The following is an 11,830-nucleotide window of genomic DNA, read 5'->3' as shown; positions in this document are numbered from 1 at the left end:
GGATCAAGTGCAGGAAAGGCTAAAGAAATAGTGAGTGAGTGAGTGTGTGTGTGTGTGTATGTGACTACTGGAAACTTTCAGAAATATATGAGGGAGACCTTAGTGGGGACTCCTAGTAACAGATGAGACAGAGTTTAAATGGGATATCTATGTGGCCAGGTAAGGCTTCTAGTGATAGTACTGGATTACATTTAATTGAGTTGCTGATGGCCAAAGGAGTCCTGTGAAGATTTCTAAACAACCCAGACTGGAGCAAGGACAGAAGGTTGCTCTTGGAAAACTGACAATGTGGTCCCATTGCCAAGGACAGCATCCACACAACTCATTGAACTTAGAGAGGTGAAGCTGGTGCCTACATGGAGCGTCCCTTCCCCCCATAAAGCTACCCCATAGACCACCAAAAGAGAACACCAATCCAGGCAAAAATCCTCAACCTACAACCCATTCTGCCTTCAAGATATACTGAGTCAATGGTGGCTCAAAACTTGTGAGAATGGCCAAGGAATGCTTGGTTTATCTTGAGGCTCATGCCAGGAAAGGTATTCCATACCCTACACTGCTCGAATTTCCAGGAAGACTGGATAGCCCAGAGATCTAGGGTAGACCCACATAAAAAACAAAAAGCCAAGCCAGTGAAGTTAGTTTTAATGATATTTTGCTATACTTATAGATTATTATCAGAGAGGCTTTCCTCTGGCAGCAGATGGAAGTGGGTAGAGAGTCATTGTCAGACATTGTGAGGAGAGTCTAAATTAGAGGTCTCCATTAGTTCCCTCCCTCAAAAATGCTGAGATCTTGAGGAATGATTAGAGGAATCAGAGGTGATGGAGAATGCTAGAAGAACACTGAATCAACAAAGAAGGCCTCATATGGACTCACAGGGATGGAAGCAGCAAGCATGAGATTTTCATGAATCTGCACCAGGTCCTCTGTATGTATGTTATGTTTGTTAACTTGGTGTTTTTGTTTCAACTGAAGACACCAAGATATAAGACAATATGGACATAATACAACTGATACACACACACACACACACACACACACACACACACACGCACACACACACATACACACACACACATATATATACATATACACACACACACAAAATGGTAGACTTCTTGCCTGGCAATCAGGAAGCCTTGGGCCCAGTTCCCAAGGCTGTAAACCTTTAGGATAGTTTGAAGAGCTGAATGGGTCATGAGCGCCACCTCCATTTAGGCAGCAGCAGAAGCCTCTGGTACAGCATCTGCCTTTTCAAGTGGCTTATATCATATAGTTTATGAATTTATTTAAATAATAAACAATAATTTAAAACAAAGTTTTAGTTCTTGAAATTCAGATAATTGAGAAAAATACTATATTTTCAAATTCATGATGCCCTATTTATCAATTCTTGTTCTTAGAGCCTGAGTTGTTGGAATTCTGTCTAGGAAACCCCTCCCTTCCCTGTGCCAATGAGTTTGAGGTTCTTTCCCACTTTCTCTTCTATTAGATTCAGTGTATCTGGTTTTATGTTGAGGAGCTTTGTGCAAGGTGACAAATATGGATCTATTTTCATTTTTCTACATAATGAATGCCAGTTATTTAGACCAGCAACATTTATAAGACGCCTTATTTTCCCCATCCAGAGCTTGGCAGTTAGGTGACCACAGGTAAAGGTCTGAAGCCACACAGAAGCATAGAGGATTCTTGCCAGGGCTGGCAGAAGGTAGAATAGGAGCGGGGCAAGCATCTCAACAGAGTTGAAGTAGAGTTTGCCTCCCTATATGTGTGCTGATTAAAGTTCAGAAAAAACACTTTCCTGGAGCTGCAATGGACTGAATGGCCCCAAACTTCTGAATTGGTAATGTATTTAGTTTGAATATAAGAAGGTAAAGCTCTTAGGGAGAGATTTTGACATCTGGAAAATATCCTAAGTGAGGTAACCCAGTCACAAAAGAATACACATGGAATGCAATCTTTGATAAGTGGATATTAATTAGCCCAGAAGCCCTGAATACCCAAGGCACAAATTGCATAACAAATGACTCCCATGAAGAAGTATGGAGAAGGTCCTGATCCTGGAAAGGATTGATCTAGCATTGGAGGGGAATATAAAGATAGAGAAAAAAAAAGGAGGGAGGTCATTGGAGAATGGATGGAGAGAAGAAGGTTTATGGGACATATGGGGAGGGGGGATCCGGGAAAGGGGAAATCATTTGGAATGTAAACAAAGAATATAGAAAATAAAAATATTAAAAAAGAAAAAATAATATTTTCTATGTTATAAATGGACACAAACATAAGGACACAATGTTTCACTTGTTAACATACAAATGGTTGTTCTTTTCAGTAATGCCTGCATTTTTATATATCCTGTTTAAGAGAGATAAGAATAGGGTAGACTTGGAAAATAAAGAATAATTAGATATTAGATTAGAGGCCATAAAACAGAGTTTAGACAATTTTTAAAATCAGAATAAGGAACCTGCAGTAACATAAAAGAGGATAATTCTAGATGAGAGAAATCCACAGGTTTGTCAATAATTAGAATGTCAACCCATATAGATACAATATATTGGGTTGAGAATCCAGATTATAGTTATTTATGCTACTTTAGAACACAATCACACAACTGATTATGTCTTTCATTTTGTAGAGTTTGAACAATTAACATATGTCCATTTATGGATGAACATAACATCTGATACATGTTCAGAATTTTAATGGATTTTTGTTTTGAAATCTCAAAGGGTTGATTCTGAGATTGCACATTTATTGGAGATGATGACTATCTTGAAAAAAGCCTTTATAGATTGAAGCTAATGCTATTTCAGCATACATAACTATTAGAATACAATTATTTTAGACATTATGCCACAAAACCAGTTGAAGATATATTTTACAATTCAATAGGTCAATCATTTGTACGGAGACATTAAAGACATTAAAGGATTCAAAGGTGTCCTAACATCTGGGTAGATTAATTTTTAAATTTAAATTTTTATTTTTAAGGACATAATTTATTATTTTTACTTTAAAATATTTAACATTAATATTTTTTTAAAGATTTAATTATTAATTTCTACTTTAATATTTTATTTTCTTTTTTATGTATTTTTTTAATTTAAATTTATTTATTTATTTATTTACACTCCATATTTTATTCTCCCCACTCCACATCCACCCTCTGACTGTTCCACATCCCATACCTCCTCCCCATACCCCTGTCTTCATGTGGATGTCCCCATACCCCATCTCATCTGACCTCTAAACTCCCTTGGGCCTTCAGTCTCTTGAGGGTTAGGTGCATCATTTCTTAATGAACACAAACCCGACAGTCCTCTACTGTATGTGTGTTGGGGGCATCACATCACCTGGTGTATGCTGCCTGTTTGGTCGTCCAGTGTTTGAGAGATCTTGGGGGTCCAGATTAATTGAGACTGCTGGTCGTCCTACAGAGTCTCCCTTCTCCGCTTCTTTTAGCCTTCCTTAACTCAACAAAAGGTGTCAGCTGCTTCTGTCCATAGGTTGGGTGCAAATATCAGCATCTGAATCTTTCAGCTGCTTGTTACATTTTCCTGAGTGCAGTCATGCTAGGTCCTTTTCTGTGAATCCTCCATAGCCACAGTAGTAGTGTCAGGCCTTGGGACCTATTATTATTAATCATTCCATTTGTTTACATCTCAAATGTTATCCTCTCCAACAATCCCCCATCCCATGATATCCCACTTCCAGGTTACCCCTCCACCATACCCCCATCTTCCCTCCCCAATCCCTTTTGCCTGAGAGTTTTCCTCTACCCCCTCCCACTCTCCTGCCCCACCACTCCAGCATCCCCCTACTCTGGGCATCAAACCTCCCCAGGACCAAGGACCGGCCCTACTATTGCTGCCTGGCAAGGCCATCCTCTGTTACATATGTATCTGGAGCCAAAGATCCCTTTAGGTACTCTCCTTGGTTGGTGGTGTAGTCTCTGGGAGAACTAGGTGGTCAGAACTATGTTGTTCTTCCAATGGGGATGCAATCCCCCTCTGCTCTTCCAGTCCTGCCAGCTCCCCTACCAGGTTTCCTGAGTTCATCCCAATGGTTGACCCCAAGAATCCACCTCTGTATTTGTCAGTTGTTGATCGGACCTCCCCAGGAACTGCCACACTTGGTTCCTGTCTCTAAGTGCCTCTTGACCAAGGCAACAGTGTTGGGTTTATTGTCTGCAGACATGATGTATCCCCAGGTGGGACTGTTCCATGGTTGGCCCTTCCTTCAGTCTATGTTTCATTTTTTGTCCCTGTTCTTCTTTTGGAGGGGAACAGTTCTAGGTAAAAACAAAACAAAACAAAACAAAACAAAACAAAACAAACAAAACAAAACAAAACAAAAAAAACAACAAAAAAAAACCACAAAAAAAAAAACCAACTTTGAAATGGATGGGTGGTTCCGTCCTTCAGCCAGGGGCCATGCCTATCCACTGGAGCTGGTCTCCACAGGTTCTATCGTCCTCTTCTCTGCTATTATGACTAAAGTCAATCCCATTGGGTCCTGTGAGCCTCAGGTTTCTCTGGTGTCTGGGATTCATCTTTAACTGAATTGTGCACAGTGAACATTCCATACATATGTTATTGCAGAAATGTAACCAGTGAGAGTAACATGTTTGCAGACACCGGTGATGTCAAGATTAACCCTTAGGAATGCTGAGGTACTGTGCCATATTTTAAGCAGCATCCTCCTCTATTCAGCTTCATATACTGCCTCAATAGCTGTGTCTTCAAAAATCTACATCTAAGACAGTTTCAAAGCAGCTGGATAGCTTGTCCTGCATCGCAGAATGTTTGAGTCAAGGACTTCAGTTAAGCCCTGAACTTTCTCAGCACAAAAAACCTACATAACAAATGTTACAACTAGCTTTCTTAAGAGTGGCCAATATCTCAGTTTTCTTTGAGCCTGCAAAAGAAAATGACACCAGTAAGGAGCTGGAAGCAGTTTTACGAGAAAAAGTTTCCATTGCCAAATATCAGGGCGGGTGGATTTTCATCATTCAGAGGGTGATGGATGTATGTTGTCATTTGGAGGGTGGTTTGCAAGTCTTTAATGGTTTTAGTCATGGAAAAAACAAAATGAGGGAAGTTGGAATCAATGTTATTTTCTTTTTGTTTTTCTTTCCTCTTTCCTTCTTTCTCTTTTATTTAGCTTTAAGGGCAAAGGGGAGAGAAGTGATGAAAAGAAAAGAGGGGATGTAGGAATAATAGGAATAAATGGTAGATTATTGACTCTACTCTTAAGCTATAGAGATATAACTTGCCAAAAAAATCTTACACTGATTTGGATTTTGGTATATTGATACAAAGTTAAGGTTATATTTGGTTACAATATACTATGTATCAACTCCTTTTAAGATATTGCACCTCTGTAATTGAATGCAATGTTAAGTTCTAGCTCTTTGAACTCTATTATTACAAACTGTTTAGTATAGTTAAGAAATGCAAGTTAATAAATCACATTTAAGGTCATTTTAGATACTAGTCTAGTTTATTATAGAAATATGTTTTCTAGGTTTAACAAACAGTAAGTAGCTAGAATTACTTTCTTCACCCTCCCAGGTGGGATTGAAGCATCCTCACTTGGGCCTTTCAACTTGTTAACCTTCTTGAGTTCTGTGGATTGTATTCTGGGCATTCTGTACTTTTTTGGCTAATATACACTTATTAGTAAGTACATCCCATACATGTCCTTTTGGGTCTTTTGGGTCTAAGTTACCTCACTCAGGATAATATTTCTAGTTCCATCTATTTGCCTGCAAAACTCAGGATGCCCTCATTCTTAATAGCTGAATAGTATTCCATTGTGTAAATGAACCACATTTTCTGCATCCATTCTTCCGTTATGGAAAATTTTGGTTGTTTCTAACTTCTGGCTATCACAAATAAGGCTGCTATGAACACCTTCTGGCATGGTGGGGCATCTTTTGGGTATATGCCCAAGAGTAGTATAGCTGGGCCTTTGGGTAGCTCTATTTCCAGTTTTCAAAGAACTTCCAGATTAATTTCCAGACTGGTTGTGACAGTTTGTAATCCCAGTAGCAGTAGAGGAGTATTCTTCTTTCTCTACATTCTTGCCCACATGTGCTGTCACCTGAGATTTTGATCTTAGCTATTCTGATTGGTATAAAGTGGAATCTCAGGGTCATTTTGATTTGCATTTCCCTGATCACTAAGGACTTTGAACATTACTTTAAGTGTTTCTCAGCTATTCAAGATTCCTTTGTTGTGAATTCTTTGTTTAGTTCTATACCCCATTATTTTTTATTGGGTTGTGTGGTTTTCATGGAGGTTAGCTTCTTGAGTTCCTTATATATTTTGGATATTATCCCTATATTGGATGTGGGGTTAGTGAGGACTTTTGCCCTATCTGTAGGTTGCTGATTTGTCCTATTGAATATGTCCTTTGCCTTACAGAAGGTTTTCAGTTTCATGAGGTCCCATTCATTCCACAGTCAAAAACTCTGACACAGAATTGTGCCTGTCTAAAGTAACTACAGGTACAAAAATGAAGAATAGCCTGAGGAAAAGGAGGTCCAATTACCAGTCCAAATTGGCATCCAGCTGAAGGAGAGGCTCCAAGGCCTCACACTATTCCTGATGCAATGGTGAGTTTATAGGCAGGAGCCTAGAATGCCTGCCCCCTGAGAGGCCCAAGAAACAGCTAAATGAGTCAGATGCCTATACTTACACCCAACCAATAGACTGCAGATAGGAACCCCTGTGGTTGAATTACATAAAGGCTTTAAGAAGCTGAGGTGGAGGGTGACCCCATAGGAAGACTCAACCTGGTCTCCAGAGATTAGACACGGAGCAACCAACCAGGCAGCATTCACTAGCAGAAAAGAGGCACTGACACATATACAGCAGAAAACTGCCTGGTCTGGGCTCAATGAGAGAAGATGCACCTAACTCTCAAGAGACTGAGGCCCCAGGGAGTGGGGAGGCCTGGTAAGGTTTGGGGGTGGGAATATCCTCTTGGAGATGGGAGAGGAGGCAGGGGATGAGGAACTGTCAGAGAGTAGACTGGGAAGGGGATAACGACTGGACTGTATAGAAAAATTTAAGATAACAACAATAGTAATAATAAAATAAGGGGCCAAGGAGGATGCTTCAATCCCACTTAGAAGGACAGACAAAATAAATTTGTTTTTCAAGCCCTCAATGGTCTTTATTATTATATATTGCTGTATGTTTATTTTCTTGGACTTTAATCAATAATTTACTCTTCATTCTTTAACTTCTCTCATGTGTTTGTCATTTTTAAACTCATTAGATTATTTGATTATATTTATAATTGTTCGTTTAAATTCTGTGCCCTAATAGTCTTATGAGTCATTTTCATTCAAGATCAGTTCTATGGAACTAGTAGCTGTTGAAGGACATTGCTATCACTTGTCCTGTCTTAACAGTTGTGCTTTTACTATTAGATCTAAACTTGTAAACTTAATGTATTGGTTTTGTGTGTCATAACAGATTCTAGCCTATTCCCACTGACAGGTCTTATCTAACTTGCTGGTAAACAGCAAAGACCAAGATCAAACAGTTAAAAATTCCAATATGGAAAGAAGAGCAACTTGTAAGGCACCATTTCCAGTTAAGCAGTAATGTAAAATAGAGAGCTGTTCATGGAGAAAACACCTTTTACTTTGAGGACTGGCTACTTGAAGCTTTCTCATAACCCAGTAGATAACCCAAAACTCATGTGCACTTTGGAAGCATTAATTGGACTCACTGGGTTACTAATAAGAGAACATGAAATTAGAAAGGACATGTATTAGAAGAAACCCTAGGGGATTTAAATGGAGGTAATATGGATGGATATGATGAATTACTTTGTACACATATATGAATTATTCAAAAAATAAGAATTAAGGAAAGTAATACATATTTCATAGCCCAGATAATCATGCAATATATTGTATATTCTATGTATTTAGCAAACAGAAGTGTGATATTCTGGACCAAGTTTTATGTAAATATAAATTTATCAAATCAGTTCATTTTGATTAATTGTATGTACTTGTATTAATTATTTAGATAAGGTTTTGACAGTTTTACAATACTTATTCAAATATGTGTTTTTTATTCTTGGAATTCTTATTTTTAGAATTTGGAATATTCACACAAAATTTTGAATATGCTGATCAAAATTGCTGTATTATTACAATTAGCTGACCTACTTTGTCTATGTAAAATGGTCTTTTTTTCCTCTCCAGTAATGTTTTTCCATCTGAACACACATTGCCTAACTTCACCTTCGCTGCTGCAGCTTCTCTTGATGTGTGTCATTATGTAATGAATTTCTTCTTTTTTTTGTTTTTGTTTTTGTTTTGGCATGGAATCTATACTAGACATTGTTCATGTATCCAAGAACGTAAAACTAAACATGGAAAATGAAATACTACTGTTCTACTAAAATAATGTGATTCCAAATGGCTTGCTGCACTCATGTTTGTTCCTTCCTCAGCCATCCTCAGAGAAGTTCTTTCTGTAGAAGATCGGAACAAACACAGAAAACCACAACTGAGCAAGATGCAGAAGATGAGAAACCGTGAAACAATCTTAAAGCACTAGTCCTAATTCAGCTAATCTTTTTTCTCAGTACTCAGGGAAATACACAAAAGAGGAGGTAAAATATTATACTTGTTTATACAACAATTTATTTTTATTAAAGTAATAAAATCAATACCAATTAATATCCATTGCTATTTATTGTGCCATTCACAAATTTTGTTTAATTTTCCATGATTTTTAAATACTTACTATTTTTGGAATTTTTGCAGCAAGGTAGAATTAAAAAAAAGATAATGATGTTCCCTTTTACAAAGAAATGAATAAAATGTTTGTGTAATATTGAAAGGTAGCAAATAAAATTTTTGTGTTGCTAGAATAATATTTAAGCAAATTTTACAAAATTGGTAGATATGAGCCTGACATATACAATTAGTTTTTTCCATATTACTTAAGACATTTAAGAACCATTCAATATTTTTCTCAGATAGAAGGATCAACTTTTGAAAAAATTCAGAAGTAGTTTAGTGCTCTATATGATTAAAATTTTCAATTTCCAGAATTATATAAAAACTACTACATATCAAAATACTTGAACTAATTGTACATGAAAGTTAGATACCCCAAATTTTAACTTCTCCTCATTTCATTGAAATGTCATCTTAAAATATTGATGGTGGATTTCCTGGGCATTAAGTATTTATCTTGTGATTCATAAAAGAGCTTTTTAATCTCATTAGAGAATGTTTTATATCTTTATTTCTCAGTGTATAAATAGCTGGATTTAGGAGAGGGGTAACAACAGAATAAAACACAGCAAGAAATTTGTCAAACCAGTTGATATTCAGGGGCCAAACATAGATGAAGATACAGGGCACAAAAAGGAGTAACACCACAGTGATGTGGGCAGTGCACGTGGACAGGGCCTTAGATGCCCCAGCTTTAGAGCTCTGATGAACAGTGATGAGGATATAAGTATAGGATATAAGCAACAGAATAAAGCAAGTTACAACCACAACCCCACAGTCAGCATTTACTAAAGTATCCAAATCATGGGAATTGATGCAAGCTAGGTTGATTACCAGTGGTATGTCACAGAAAAAACTGTCTATTTCCAATGGGCCACAGAGAGGTAGTTGCAGAACTGGTATAAGTTGACTCAAGGCATGTACAAAGCCAATTGTCCAGGAAATCAACACCAATGAAGTACATTTTTTCAGGTTCATAATGGTAAAATAGTGGAGAGGTTTACAGATGGCTACATAGCGGTCATAAGCCATAACCAGCAATAGCACCATCTCTGCTGCACCAATGCAATGATCAAAGAAGACTTGGGACATGCACCCTTCAAAGGAAATGGTCTTGTTTTCCCTGAGAAAGTCTGCAACCATTTTTGGAGTGGTAACTGAAGAAAGCCATATATCAACAAAGGACAAGTTGGCCAACAAGAAATACATAGGGGAATGGAGATGGTGGTCAATGGTTATTAAAATCACGATGACAATATTTCCTGACAAAATGAGCAGATAAACTATCAAAAATATCACAAAGAGCAAAACCTGAAGATTCTGTGAGTGAGAAAGTCCCAAAAGCACAAATTCTGATATCACGGACTGATTTACTCCATCCATTTTGTCCTAAGAATCAACCTACAGAGACAGAAAGATGATTGTAGGGATGTCGAGGACAAATTACTTGAAGAATTTGACATTCACCTTGAGATTTAATATCTATAAATCACATAAATGTAAAGAGAAACTTTCACCAAATATAAATGTCATTACTATTTAATATGAAAGGACATGAGCCATGGTTAACTTTCATGGAAGCAGAGCATAAAATTAAATTTATATCAACATTATTTCACAAATTTTCTGTATGTGAGTAGGCAAAAACACAGGCCAGCAAGCTGAGAGGTTACAAATTATTATGTCTTCTTCTTGGAGGGAGATTTAACCTACTATTTCAGTTTAAAGTGGTTCTTAATGTGGAGTCAACATGACAGAAATTAGCTCATATCCTTGGGGAAATGATTATTAATTACACTGAATTTCAATGCACTGGATGTGTGACAGTCTTTCTCTTTTTATAACTATAAATAGTAATTATTTTAAGCCACAATGGAGTTTTTCTTATAATACTTTATAACATTAAATTTTTATCTTATTTCTCTGAAGAAAAGTTTGTAATGAGGATTACGAGAGAAACTATAGAATACTGTATAGGATACTCAAGCACATGATTGGAAGGTGAACATCATGTTCATGTTCACTGTAAGTTAAAATGTATCAGAGAATGTTTTTGGACAACTAGGCTCATTAAATGAATTAGTTGAACATTAAGGAGAATTCAGATAAAAACTTGAACATTATATAAAATTTAAGGCTATAATTAGAACATATTTATTTTAAATAATATCAATAAATAGTATCAAATCACTATACTCTATATTCATGACTTTTATCATATAGTATGCATTCACCTACTATATATTTATCTATCATGTATCCTCTATCCATCATAATTATCTACTATCATCACCTATTTGTCTATTCAGTTGTATCATTTATTTATTGATATCTGCTTTTACTTGAAAGATGATAGTATATCACATTCACATGTAAGTAAATAAATAAATATTATTCTTGCATTAATGTGAAGTTAATCATCCAGTGAAAACTAATTATTTGTATAAAATATATCTATATTTATATATCTATAACTGTTTCTATTAACAGGTAATATTTACAATAGTCAAATTGCATGTGGGGTAATATATGCAAAATTTTTTCTTTGTCTTCAGTAATATTTTTGGCATTCTTATCAAAGTGTGTGTCTTACCTGTGGTATTCTTTGAAATCTGTAGTGTCTGGAAACAGAGAAACTGACCTTCCGGTATAATGTGTTATTTTACCTTCTCATTTTCTGAGGACTCAGAAGCAGGAACTAAAGAAAAAGGGAAATAAATCAGTCAAAATGTTTGCTGTGACAAAGGTTTACATTTGATAGTAATTTTTTTGGATTGAAAATAAACCTATTTTCTATAATAAAGATTTGCCAGTTTTTTAAGGAAAATATTTTGATATTATACCAAATATGTTTTTGGCCCCTGTAAGGGCTGAACAACCTAAATCCCACTACAATCCTACTTTGTTTTTCACCAGTGTGAAAAATTTCTAAAAATACAATCTTCACATTCTAGAATAATTTGTAACAATAACATCAAGGGCAGGAAATTGTGTTCTTGAGAAACGAAGTTCTTAAAAATATTATGTGCCTTTTTACAAACCATTTGAGCA

General features: G+C 36.3%; 1 protein-coding gene across 1 annotated transcript; it reads right to left on the bottom strand.

Moving 5' to 3' along the window:
• Positions 1–9,223: 9,223 nt before the first annotated feature.
• LOC127684507 (olfactory receptor 4K3-like) lies at positions 9,224–10,162 on the bottom strand. The gene has a single exon (XM_052181420.1). It carries the CDS (start codon positions 10,160–10,162, stop codon positions 9,224–9,226), a length of 939 nt encoding a protein of 312 aa, XP_052037380.1.
• Between the last annotated feature and the right edge of the window lie 1,668 nt (positions 10,163–11,830).

The sequence above is a fragment of the Apodemus sylvaticus genome, chromosome 5 (assembly GCF_947179515.1).
Source record: "Apodemus sylvaticus chromosome 5, mApoSyl1.1, whole genome shotgun sequence".
Lineage (NCBI taxonomy): Eukaryota > Metazoa > Chordata > Mammalia > Rodentia > Muridae > Apodemus > Apodemus sylvaticus.
This window is presented reverse-complemented; position numbering and strand designations above follow the sequence as displayed.

Bases quoted from the DNA above. Each gene is read 5' to 3' on its own strand.
- LOC127684507 (XM_052181420.1), bottom strand. From the start codon at position 10,162: ATGGATGGAGTAAATCAGTCCGTGATATCAGAATTTGTGCTTTTGGGA.